Source organism: Calypte anna, chromosome 1 (genome assembly GCF_003957555.1).
Source record: "Calypte anna isolate BGI_N300 chromosome 1, bCalAnn1_v1.p, whole genome shotgun sequence".
NCBI classification, from domain to species: domain Eukaryota; kingdom Metazoa; phylum Chordata; class Aves; order Apodiformes; family Trochilidae; genus Calypte; species Calypte anna.
The window spans coordinates 145,428,243-145,442,144 of NC_044244.1; the positions used below are offsets into that span (position 1 = coordinate 145,428,243).

At 37.6% G+C, this 13,902-nt stretch overlaps 1 protein-coding gene across 1 annotated transcript in view; it reads left to right on the top strand.

Annotated features, from left to right (window-relative positions):
- NALCN (sodium leak channel, non-selective) overlaps positions 1-13,902 on the top strand; it is a 231,941-nt gene that overhangs the window by 17,013 nt on the left and 201,026 nt on the right. Inside the window, exons 4-5 of the mRNA XM_030450947.1 lie at positions 11,833-11,916; positions 13,466-13,605. Of these exons, the coding sequence (XP_030306807.1) occupies positions 11,833-11,916; positions 13,466-13,605 (224 nt within the window). The remainder of the gene's footprint in view (positions 1-11,832; positions 11,917-13,465; positions 13,606-13,902) is intronic.

The following is a 13,902-nucleotide window of genomic DNA, read 5'->3' on the forward strand; positions in this document are numbered from 1 at the left end:
TAAATATAGCAATATTTTAATATTATTATTTAAAGAACTAGGTATGCAAGTTTTCATAGCTGCATATTTTTCTCTTCAACCTTTATGCAACAATTTCATGGATTTCAAAGCACTGCAAATTCCTTTCTCTGAGTAGCACATGATTTAATGAATGATGTGACTTAGCCACATCAATATTTTTGCCCCAAAATCTTATGAAGCATGTTAGCAGATGCCTTCTAAATTGTGTTACACATCTTAAAAAATCATTATACTTTAGAAATAAAAAATCCTGATCTCTTTCAAAGTAGTTGAAAAAAAAACTTAGAAAATTAATGGTAAGTATCACAGACTTCTTCCCCATTAAAAAAAGCTGTGAAGTGTAAAAATAAAAATAATAAAATAGTAAAGAGGTTCTTTTAGTGTTACCACATATATATTATTTCTTTTTAGAACCATTAGACCTAAAAACATTAAATACAAAGTACAACTCTACTTCAGGGTGAATGATGGCAAAATACAGGCCAGGAGACCTCTTGACCTTAGCTTGTTGCCATCAAAACATGGTATTGGGGAAAGGCTACATGTTGACATTAATTTTAGATAAGATTTATTGACTTAATAGTGTGGGTTTTAGGAATAGAAACTGTTTAATTAATTAAACAAAATCACATGTCTGTTTTAGTTAGTTTTTACAACAGAGCAGAAACAACAGCCATCACTGCCATAGCCTTGAAAGTCTCTCAGTACTAATGTCATCTCCATTCATCAAGGAGGTTTAAATCTGATCAATCAAAAGTACTAGACTTGATCAGTCTCATTCACTATCAGATAAGATTTAAACTGAGTTCCCAAATACATTCAGCTTATGTCTATTGCAACTTACTGATTGATTGGCAGGTTTCTGAGAGCACCGTGAATTAACTAATGTTTGGCTCTGTTGAAACAGTTCATGAGTCAGTTTGTAATCTCACTGACAAGATTCACAGTCCCTCAGTATCAAAGCTTACATTTAAGAGCCCACTCATGTGTCACTTACAACAGTGACTGTATGTGCCTGACATGGGTCTGCTTCTTGATTCAAGGAAAGTTTCCAAAATGATCTCATTGATAAAAGGAAGTTGGTTGAAATTAGAGAAATGAGATAACTCTCAATAGTAAAACAGATGTGATATTAGATGAGTGTCAGACTTCTGAAAGAAAGCAGGGAGCCTAACCTGTGATGGAAGGATTTAGTATTTCTTCTAATCAGTGTAATGCAAAAATTATCATCTGCATATCTTCATCATACCCCATCCTCATTGCAGCTTCTAATCACAGTCATGATGATATTAGAAAACCTACACTGAAATCATATTGTGAAAAGGAGGCATGATTTATCCAGTTCCTCTGTTAGAAGAGTAGCACTGTAAAATAAAAAGTGAGAGTTCTTTATCCTATCTGTTAAGAAAGCCTACCTGACACCATTTTAGTACCAGTGTGCTGAAAATTAGAAAAAAAACCACAGAGCACAAGTAGTGCACTGAATTTAATAAAAATCTTTGCAGTTGTGACACATATCAGCTAACAAAGTAGATTATAGAAAGTCAGAAGTAATGGTCCTTGACATTTCCCTCGTTGTTAAATCAATTACATTCACAGCAAAACTTTTGTACTAACTGAAGTAATTGCAAGTGGATTTGCTGGACTTTATTTCAGTAGTCACTGGCTCAGTACTCCTGCAAGGGGCTGAAATGAACGTTTGCACCATCAGCTTTCAGGACTCTCTCCGTGAATTAATGCAGGAACTGAAACAAAGCTTAATCTTCTACTAGCACAGTCACACATACAGAGGTGCCATTTGCTTTGCTTTTGTCCAGTATTAAGGGCCTGTTAACTGAAATCAGCAGCTTTCAGCATGTTGGGTGTTCCCAGGCAGTGTTAGCCCTGAGCAGAGAGCACATTTTCCTCAATTTTTTGGGTAGGTGCTTTGGTTGTTGTAGTGGCTGTCTGCTCAGGAATCGAGGGCAGAGCAGGATGGAGACTTACTTGAGCCATATGGGCTTAAATCTGTGCAGTGAGTTCTCTGCTGATAAAAGGAAATTTCCACCTGTAGGGTAAGTAATGTAATGTCAAGATGGGATTTTTATGCTTTAATGAAGTACTCTGGTTGCCATGACCTAAACTGAGGTTTGCAGCTGCCTCCAGTTGAAGTCTGTTTGCATATTCTCCCACTTCTTTATTTTCACTTGCAGGAAATAGATTTTTGGACATAAAACAGAAACACTTTTAGTATTAGTAGCATTCATCAGTGCTATTTTTATTAGTTTGCAATTGTCTAAAATCAGTTGTTTAGCTAGCCGAAAGCAAACTCTTCCATATAGTAATCTATCCATCCTGCTTTTCTCCACTGCCTGAAAGGAAGATTAAATTACATAGGTTGACACCTCACCTTTAAGTATCTCACAGTCAGTGATTACCTCATTATTAGAGATTCAGTCTCAATGGGCAGGTGAGCACTACAGAACATATACAGACAACTGGATGCCAGCTTCTTCTTTACTGCTTATCGTGTTAATTTACCAAGACTTCCATAATCATCCTAATTCAGAAGTGTGTCTTGAATTACGATCATGGAACTGTTGTTTACCATATCTTATTACAAGTATCCGTTTTGTCTTCTTTTTTGTTCTGCTAATTTTAAAGACTCCACCTTAGTCTAACAAGAATGAGGAAACTGCAAAAGAGTTTTTCGTAAATGATGAAAATATCAATGGAATTGTGATGAAACACTGTCAGCTGGCAACTTTATTGAGGGAGTATCTGTGCTACAGACTGAAAATGGAAGATGGAATTCTGAAATTACTGTGGGCTGTGACTTTAGATGAGCTGTGTATCCCACGGTGTATTAATAAGCTAACGTCAGGTAGTAAAACAGAACACAGGGCTCCTGTCATCCAGTTTCAGGAATGTGCTCATGATGCCTGGTGGAGGAAGCTCAGTCTTGGAATGTGCAAATCACAAACAGGAGCAAGAATCTTGACCTGGATGGTGGGGGCATAACCAGTAGAATCAGTGGCAAGGATGAGAAAGTGATGAGCTGCTTTGACTAAATAAGAGTGCAAAAATGTGGAGGGGAAAAATAAAAGGAGAAAAATGCTCACTTGTGGAGCTCACAGAACAACATGAAAAAAGATACAGTTGACTTAAGATTTGAGTTCCTCTTTGACTCTTCTTGGGTTTATAAGGTGAAAATTGTCCTTATGAATTATTGTACATATCTGTATTTAAAAAACAGATTCTGTACTATGTATAATGACATTGGAAACCTAGATGTGTAGTACAGCTCCCCTGCTATTCTGTTGTGAAAAAAGTATATCATTTCAAGTTGTCCTAAAATTTCCCTTCAAAAATACTTTATTTTCATGTCGACAACTGTTATTGTTATTTTTAAATATTATTCCATAGCAAACAGTACTGATAGCCATTATTTGAATAAGATACTCAGTCTGCAAAAGCCAATTTTTCTGTCTTGCTGCTCTTGTATGTTTGCTGTTGTTTTGCTAAGTGCAGATGCCCATCGCAAGGACACTGCTTCCCAGCCTACTGGGATCATGGTGCTGGTGAAAAGCTCCAATGCTGTTACCAGTCACAGGAAATTAAAAAAATTAAAACTGATTATCATGAAGAAAACAAACATGAAGTTGCCTGCAGCACGCTGCTAGTTGGGTGCTGCTGCCTGTGGGCCCTGGGGAGGTTAGAGAGCAGGGCACTAGAATATACGCACCTGTTTCTATGGTTACTTGTGCCTGGTTTTGTTGAAGTGTTTATGACAGGAAAGTACTGACTCATATTACACAGTGGGGCATTTTTGCACCATTTTTGCATTAGAATATTAGAAAATCAAAGGCATTCATATTACTTGGTGAACTTACAGAGGCAGTATTTCTAAAATAAAAATGGTAATTTTTCTAAGCAGTCAAAGGGTCATAGGAATTTTTAGTCAGAAATTATTTTTGGCCGTGGATTGAAGTATGTGCCCATGTCATACCTAGTGACTTACCATGGAGATCAAAATTTAACTTTGTGTTGCTAAGAAAAAGTGTACAACGTACTGACTTCTGTAATGTTTTTAGAAATTGCTCTTTCAGTATAAAGACCAATTAGATGAACAAAACTTTACTTTTTGGTAATGTTATTATTTTCCCTTTATCATAGAATTTTCAAGAAGTACTGTTTCTCTTCATGAAAGCAGCTGTTGCTGAGGGGTAGTGTTAATGTATCACTTTATGTCAGGGTAAGATGATACATATCCTGGGATAGCAGTGAAATCAACATATTGGATAATGTCATGTATTCAGTTAGGAAAAGACCAAACTTTATCCCTAACGTGCCTTTCTGTTTGAAACTTGCATTTTCAGAGAAGTCTGCTATAATTAAAAAAATGTTAGTTTGTTTCATGCCTATGGTGCCTTCTCTCAATTTGCGAGTATAAAACAAAACATCAAGATGAAAAAATCTTAATGAGATCCAAACCCCTGTGTAAAGGAAGAGGAACATATCTGTGCAGCCGTATTTTCATAAAAAATTACAAAATTTATGTGGGATTTTTAAAGCAGTAAGCTGAATGAAAAATTTCATGTCAGAATATTGTGTTCCCCACCAGTAATATAAATATTGCTTTCTTACAGTTATATCATTGTTTCAATAAACTTTTCCTCGTCTCTGTAGTATATAATGGATTCTCTAGCTTTTAATAATGCCAGTTACCAAACACTAAAATCCTTTCTGAAAAGAGCCTCCTTCTTAGCTATTCCAGCTTTAATCTCTTGGGCATTTTCCTGTTTCTGATGAAAATTTTGTCATGTTAGATTAGGCCATTTGCCTATCAAACTTTCCTGTTCAATCTCCAGGCAGTATTTGCTGCTTCAGAGTAAAAGCTTTCACCTTGAACATTTGGATCCAAACTGACCCATTACATCCCATAAAGGCTGGAGCTGGGGGAGGGCAGAATACTGCTGGCTGAAGCATAGCAGCATTTAAAACACGTTTCCTTCTCCAGGCTGCAGAAATACTTCCAGAGTATCTCCATGCACGTTGAACTAGATGTAGAAAAGCCTACACCAAGGAACTGTCATTCTTGAAAGGACAGTCTTAGAAGCCCACAAATTAGGAAAAATCTGGGTTGGAAGGGACCTATGGAAATGGTCTGGACCAACCTCTTGCAGAAATCAGGGCCTCAGTTTGGTTATCCAGGGTCCTGTCCAGCTAAGTATTGAGCGTTTCCATCAAGAGTAATGCTAGCACTTTTCTGGGAAATAAATTCCAATGTTCAAGTGTTCTCAGGGTAAAGATTTTTTTCCTGTGCACTTCCTGGAAACAGTGAGTGCTGTTCCAGGTAGGCAGATCCTATTAATATAGGATAGTGGAGGATATGAAAAAACTGATATTCCTGAATTCTGATTCTCTCCATTTCTTCTGCTTCCTCCTGAGCATTTATGCTGCTCCTAAAATGCCAGTAAATGTCAGCCTTCACCCCTTAATGCTTCTTTGTAGTTGTTCCAAAAAGTAGCCTAGGGGGTTATCTGAAGAATTTGCTAAAGCTGGTGATGTGCTTTATTTACTGTCACCACATGCAGGATCTAGTGACCATGATGAAATAGCAAAGTAGCTGGTGGTTACTGAGCTTGCTGGTGGTTACTGAGCTTGCTGGGCTCTTTGTGTTTGTATTATCTTTCAGCTGTCCTGTTGTCAGAGATCATGAAGAAAAGTGGAAGACTTAATGTTCTCCCAGTGACAGACCCAAAACTACAGGACTGCTTTCCAGAGCAGATGTTGATAAATCTGATTACCATCAGAGCAAATGTCATGTCAGTTCTTTTATTTACCTTTCCCTGTGAAGCAGCTGGAATGAGGAGGCAAGGAAGTATTGAGAGAACAGGTTGTAGTCAAGGATGAGAGAGAAATAGAAATTTGTGAAGGCAAGGAGGGAGGCTTTTCACTTACAGGGATTTGCTGTTTGTCCTGAGGTGGTTTTGAGATGTTAAGAGATAAGCAGGGCAGAAATTGTATAGAAGATGACTACTACCATCTAGCTGTCTGCCTTAACTAAGCTGTCTACCTTACCAATGAGATACTAAAATTGCTTCACAAAATTAGGAGACACAATCTTCTAGCAGATTGCTTTATGGAATTCAGACATCAATTTTGTATTTTGTTTTTAGCAAGGTTATAATGGCATAAACTTTTATTAAAAAAAAATACTGTCTGACTAGTTTTCACTTCTCATGTAAGTTAAACTGTAATGGGTCTCATGGAGTGACTGCCTCATGTGTTACTACTTCTGTTTGAGCTTCTGCCTGTATTTTGTATTGACTCACATTTCCAATGAGTTAGGTCTTATAAAATTGTGAGGTTTTATGAACTTGTGCAATGACTGTTGAGGATACCTAATGCTGGCAATTGGTGTTTTATCTTTAATGTGCTGGTTACAGTTGAGAAAGTCTATCTTCCAGCATCTCAGGGATGTTATTGGGGTGTTGGTGTAGCACCTGAAAATAGAAAGTAAAGAAATGAGCTAGTACATTGTACTCAATTTATGTGATGGTGCTCAAACTATTCCTGATGAAATATGGGGAATTGGGGAGGAGGGAGGAGGTTGTTTGTAATAGGTAAATTGATGTAAAAGCCACAAAGGTCTTATGATAGAGTTGAGGTGTTCTTCCTTAGTTATGGCAACACTGCCATAGTAAATTAACTTATTTCTTATAGGGCAGAAAGTATTTTAATTAAAGACTGTTCTGTCATTTTTGTCCGTTCTTTAGGATTTCAAGTTACATAATAATTCAGATTAGCATCTCTAAGAGAGAGGCTGACTTTCAATCCATTCCATATGTGGTTTACCAGGAAAGCCATTTCCATGATTGTGCACTAGCTTAGCTGTTGTCCTGTTTTAAATAAATACTGAAGGAGAAGATGCGTATGTGTAAGGAGAAACGGGGAAGACTAGGCTTCTAATTAACAGAAAAAAAAAAAAAAATTAATTTAACAACTAAGGCATGTTGCTGCCTGCACACCAGATTTTTAAATGTATCTAAAAATGCTTTGTGTTTAATAACTGTTACTTACCTAGTCTACTGCATTTGAACTGCAGCCCTTAGTTTGCATTAAGTAAGGGCATGGTTTACTGGGCAAAAGTCTTCCAAAGGCTGTCCCAAGCATGTGGTCACAGGCTGTCTAAGTGAACTGGCATCCACTTCTCTTCAGAAGCAAATGATTTCATTCTCTAGATAGACTTTGAGTCCTGTTCCTGGAGGAGCTTTCAGGACTTGCTCTGCACATTGAAGAATCCATTGTCCACTGTAGACAGTAGGGAATCACCAATTTTTATGATTTTAAGAGGTTTGAATTAGTCTCAGCATAAAACTTCTAGTCTATACTAGTAATACTTCATCTCTTGAAAGTATTTAGACCATGTTTTAAAGACTTAAAAGCCATAATGTAAATGGCCTGGGATAGTAAAAAATGCTAAAACCTCATCAATACTTCTCATATTTCAGTAGACATGATTAAAAAAAGTGAGGGATTAACACATTGCAATCCCTCAGCTATTTTATATAAGATCTCATCAGATATATTTAAATTTCATACATCTGTATTCCTTTTCAAGTATAAAAACAGGCTGCCACTGACTGTGAGTGTGGAATCTTGGCCCAAGGCTTTTTTAAAATGTGAATGGAAGTCCCTGTAAGTTGCGATTAGTATGTGAGTGCTAGCCTGTGTTTAGTCAGAATTAGATTTCTCATGGAAGTAGCACTAAAAGCATTCAACATCAAGATTTATCCTAAAAGTTATATTCTCCCATTAATCAGGATGTGGTCCTGCCTTACAAATGCTTCTGATAGCCAATAATGTCCCGTATGCATTAAAGATTCCCCACCATGTCCTTTGCCAGCCAAATGACAAACATGAAAAGGATTTAAACAAAGCCTCTGTATGTGCAAATCCGAAAGGGCCAGAATGTCCCCCCTTAATTCATACTTTCTATGAATGTAATTCAGGTACCCTGAGTTTCTGTGCTGAAAGCCTCTCTGACAGGGGGGATGGAGCAGGGGAAGCTGTCCTGACCTGACAATGAGAGCAGCCTGAGGTGGGGGAGCAGCCTGACTGGTGGGAAAGCTGGAAAGGGTCACGACAGCTTCCTTTGTAAGGAAAAAACAGCAGAGCTCCTTCAATCATGCCACATGTATTGTGAAAAGAAAAAACAGTTTCTAAAAAAAGATCTGACTTTCAGTGAGTACTTGATGGGTTATTCAGAGAGCGAATAGAGCAAGAGCTCATGCTCAGATCTGTGCAGACAAACTCAGGGAAAACTTCTTCCTTTAGACAAAGGGTGCTTAGGAGAAAAAAAAGTGAGTTTCAAAAAGTTTTTGAGAGAGAAAGAACCAGTCAGCATCTTTGTTCACAACCAGAGTTGAAGGACTTAAGTTGCATGTTGATACAAATTTCACCTGAGGTTTATTCCCTAAGAGAGAATGGGGTTTGAAGACAGACTGGTAATAGATTTGGGAGTTTGGTAGCTGATCTCTGCAGAGAAAGAACACATATGTGCTTCACAATTACTGAAAATAACTACTGAAACAGCAGGTTTTTTAGTCCTCAGTGGAGAGTTACTGATGAGCTCAGACTTTATTAAGGGACCTAAGTCTAGTTTCTTCAAGAAAGGTTATTTTAACAAGGTTAAAATTTTATATAATATATATATAGTGATCTCATATATATATGTATATATATATAAAATGATCTCATATATATATAATTTAAAATAAAAAAATTTAACAAGGTTAAAATTGCAGTGCAAAAGTTCCTGTTCTGTTGCTTCCCTGATCCCTGTTTTGCAGTCTTCCTCTTCATTCTTTTATTGAGAAAAACTTAAATGTTCTTATGTGTTAGAAAATCCTGCCTGAAAATAGTATTGAAGTCCTTTATTCCCAATTTGAAAATAACGTGCTTTACTTTCCCTTCCTTGTTCACTTCTGCCCTGAAGAAATTTTGCTACAGAAGTAAAACTTTTTTTGTCTCTACACATTATATCTTTCTGTCACCTACTGCAATAATAGGAAGGATAAATCATTTTTAGGATACTGTATGTCATTGAAAATATAGATTAAAATAAAAAGTCTGTATTTTCAGGATCAATAGAAATGCCAAGATATTTAAATACAAGTACAGTTTGATTGAAGTAACCACAACTGATATATGAAACGATGTGTAACAACCCAGGAATCACGTTTCAAGCCAAAATCAAGTAGTGTCTTCAAGATTCTTGAGACCAGACCATAATTGTTCACTAACTGGACCTTTGAAAAAATGGATACCAAACACTTTCTGGAAGAACACTAAGGAGAGAGAAGAAACCAAATAATGTGTTAGGCAGAGTGTTTTCAATGTTAAGTAAAACCTCTGTTGGAAAGGGTGTTTATGTGCCCTGAGGTACACTACCAGTGTCTCAGCACATTTTCACTGCTGTGAAGCAAGGTGCCTGTTTTCCTTAGTTCCAGTCTTGTCTGTTCTCCCTTTCAACAAGCTGCATTGATCCATCTGCATTTGGTCACCACCTTCCTCTAACTCTCCACATGAAACCTGAAGCTATCTAACTCTCAGATGTGATTACCTAATAAATTTTGCTTTTTTTTTTTTTCTTTTCAATTCAGTGGCTGAAATGAAGTGTGGGGCATTAGCAGCCCTTCGAAGTTCTTTTAGAGCTTGCAGTGGAGGGCCAAGTCATTGCAAGTCATCATGGAACAGGAGAATAATCTAAGCATGCAAACTGGAGCAGTGCTTGAAAATAGTGTAATATGATTGAAACAGCCTATCTGCTCACTTTTTTTCATGCCTCTTCGTAGCGGGAAGAGCCTTTCTTGCTCCTGGGGCTCGACGAGCTGCTGGCCTCTCCATGCCTCACACAAAAGTGAGCTTCTCTCTGTGGGTGTGTGTCCTACCTTTATTGGCCCCCTGGTAATAGGGGGCCTGCCCTAACCAGGCACAGGTGGACTCACACCCACTCTTTGGCAACTCGAGGCACCTGGTTTATCTTGTTTCTCTACATTTCCCCCCACCTTTTTTTTTTTTTTCTTACCCCGGTTTGCCCTAGCTTACAAACATTTTAACACTGATTACAGGATACACTTATAGCTTACGGGATTTAACCCTAGCTTACAAACATACACAGGATTTTTACACTTATAGCTTATGGGATTTAACCCTAGCTTGTAAGACTGACACAACACTGAGCATTACACTTAAACATACAAACATACACTTATAGCTTACAGGATTTAACCCTAGCTTCGACTGACACAAACATACACTGCTGCAGCCTAGGCAAACTGTTCAATGTCAGCCCAGGCACTTTTCACAAAGTCTCTGCCTTTCCGACTTGAGTTGTTCTTCTCCCTCCTGTATCTGCTCTTCTCTTGGCTTCCCTCTGCTCAGGGGTTTCCAAAGAGCTTGCTGGTTCCTCATGGGTTTCTGCTTCCTCATGGGATTACGGGATTTAACCCTTCCTCATGGGATTCCATACACGGGTTTTAACCCTTCCTCATGGGATTCCATCCTCCTGGCTTCCCTCTGCTCAGGGGTTTCCAAAGAGAGAATCCTTATCTTGGCTTCCCTCTGCTCAGGGGTTTCCAATCCAAAGAGCTTGCTGGGCATACCTTTCAGGGAGAATGTTCCTGTTGCCACCTCCTCACACTGCTGCCTTTCAGAAGTTGTTCTTCTTTCAAATTGCCCACATTTTCCACCGAATGTAGCAGGAAGAGCCTTTCTTGCTCCTGGGGCTCAATGAGCTGCTGGCCTTCCCATGCCTTACACCAGAGTAAGCTTCCTCCTTGTGGCTGTGTGTCCTACCTTTATTGGCCCCCTGGTAATAGGGGGCCTGCCCTAACCAGGCACAGGTGGACTCACACCCACTCTTTGGCAACTCGGGGCACCTGGTTTATCTTGTTTCTCTACATCTTTTCCATCCTGCCTTTCAGGAGTGATGTTGGACTATCACCAAAACCATGCTCAGGTTTTACATTAGAGAGCTAATTGAAAAAGTCTAAAGGAAAGCCAGAGAACAGGGAAAAAAGTATATGGGTCATTAAGGATCCGATGTTCAGTTTTCTTTCTTTCCTAATTTTTTTTTTATTCAGTAGTGCAAAGGTATGCTTTCAATCCTTGTATCATACCTATTATTAATGAAGTCCAAAGAATGAATTGTCATTTTGAGGTGGTAAGGAGTTTCAATAAATGTCCAAAGAAACTTGAAAGCCTTCACTGTGAAAATATGGTGATACTCTCTGGTGTTTTGGAAATGGCAATACTTTTCTAGAGGATGAACAATTATAAAAAACCTACCAAAAAAATGAATAAAATTATACAGATTTAATTGAAGCTGTTGAACAATATTGAAGCAAGTAAATGGCACAATAATAGATTGCTAACATCTCACACTTACCGTCCTGTGTAAGTATTTTGTAATAGATAATAGAGTGGAAAAGTGATTCCAATGTTCTTTTTTCAGTGTTGTTTTTTGTTTTGTTTTGTTTTGTTTACATCAAAGTGTAATAAGTGTCTTTATAATTTCTTTTTGATACAAGCTAAAGAGAAGTGCTGCACAAGAACCAAGCTACCGTTTATTAGCCCCAAGGACGTGTTTAAATATTTCCAGCACATTCTAGCCCAGCTGCTAGGCTTTTGGAGTCTTTCAAAAGTGGCATTTTAAAAGTTGCACAGAGGCAACTTTTTCTTCTTCCAAGAACTTTTTTAAATGATATTTGTTAATTCCAACAGTAAAACAGCAATTAACCTCAGCTTGTATCTCTCTTGTAGGGTGATAGCTCCTATGTAAAGGATCGTTGGTGTGTGTTTGATGGATTCATGGTCTTTTGTCTTTGGGTGTCACTGGTTTTACAGGTAATTATTTCACTTACCTTTCTGAATTAGTAGTTCCTTAAATCTGAAAAGTATATAACAGAACCAAGTGATGCATAACTGCACATGGGTTTTTTTTTGTGGTGAATTCAATTGCACATTGCAGTGTCACTATATTAGCAGGAAAATTGTTTTATTTTTCTTACTGAGAAGTTATACATGAAACTTGTTACTATAAACCCTCTGCATAGTCAAAAAGGAAGAGAAGGATCTTGAGAGAGCCATTTATCTCTTACTCCATTTAACAGTTGTGATCATCTCCTTATGTTAAGTCTAGTAGGATACTACACCGAGTAGCATAGGCAACTAAAGGTAGAATGATTCCAGTGGAAGATATTTGCCATGCTGTAGGCTTATTGGTGCTGTAGGGGAAGAGGTTTCATGTAATATGGCCCACACCTAACAATACTTTTTCTGAAATTCAACTTAAAGCACAATGCAGAGAAAATAAAACCAAAAATATTTGGAAAAAAATATGATCAAGTTTCATCAAGAAGGAAACTTGTACATGTTAAAAAAAGCATAGAGTATTAAGGTATAAGTCAAGTTGTGTCCTGCAAACCAGTTGGTCCTTAACCATAGCCAGCTTTTGGGTGAAGAGCACACTAAAGACTGAGACTGGAGAAGCAATAGTAGAAGTATTGTAAAAATACTATAGTAATTGCTTTAAGCACAACTTACCCACTTCTGTCAGCTTTAAGACACATGGTAATTTTCTGCTTTAATATGCAGGGAAAACTTCTGTACATCATTTACACACGTAGAGTGAGGTTGATCATTACACGTAAGTACTGTAGATTGCCCCTCCCATGTGCTGCCAGGTTCCTTCTCCATTTTCTTGGTACTTGAAGCAAATACTAAGTTAAGTAGTTACACCCGAAGAGTGGGAGACAAGGATTAAAACATTTTCACTCAGTCATTAAGTTAAATGGTCTCTATGGAGTGCATAACCTGTCACTTTATTAAGGAAATAGTTCCTTCTTCTATGGCTTGGCTGAAAACTGTGGGGTAAATGACTTCTAGGAGAACATGTAGAGTATTCTCATGCACTTGGAATGAAATGGAGGAATTATAAGCTTGTTTCAAGTCATAAAGCAATCTGTGTTTCTGTCCTTATTATCGTGGTAAAAGTTTTAGTGGTGTGCAACATAAATACTGATAGTGATTTTTATATTTGGGATTGAAAATTACTCACTTTTAATGGAGTTATGGGAAACTTGTGGGGTAGGACTAACACAGAAGTGGGTAGCTGATACAAGCTTGCAGTCTTCTTGAGTTTTTTTGAGACAGAAGCATTATGAACATAGGCAGAGTGTATTTTTGGAATTTCATTAGGATAGCTTAGAAATGGATTAAAGGATTTACTAAGACTTTTCATTTAAAAAACACAGTTAAAATGAACAAAGAGGCGATCAAGGATGAGAATGAAAATAAAAATAATTTACAGTGTTGATAGTTTTAAAAGTTCTGTTAATGAATACAGGCACAGGGCAGAATCGTCAAGAAATACACTTGATTCTTTTGTTTGTAGGTGTTTGAAATTGCTGAAATAGTTGACCAGATGTCACCCTGGGGCATGTTACGGATACCACGACCGCTCATTATGATTCGTGCATTCCGGATATATTTTCGTTTTGAGCTGCCAAGAACGAGGATAACAAATATCTTGAAGTAAGTAAGGCAGTTATCTGAAGGGCAGCAGAGAAGATGTCAGTTCTGACTTAGAAGACTGACCAGGCAGTCAGAGAAGGACCCCTCATGCTTAATAGGCATTTTCTTCCTGAGTTTTAGTTTTGGCCAAAAAATTCTTGGTATTTTCCATATTTAAGGAATCATTAAGTTTCCTAGAAAATTATCAAACTGTCAAGCATTAAAATAAGTCTTAAAGCATTTTCTTAATAAGTGTAACCAGCATTTTTCAACCAATGGCAGTAAATTATGTTCTAGTAATGCAGGCACTTAATAATC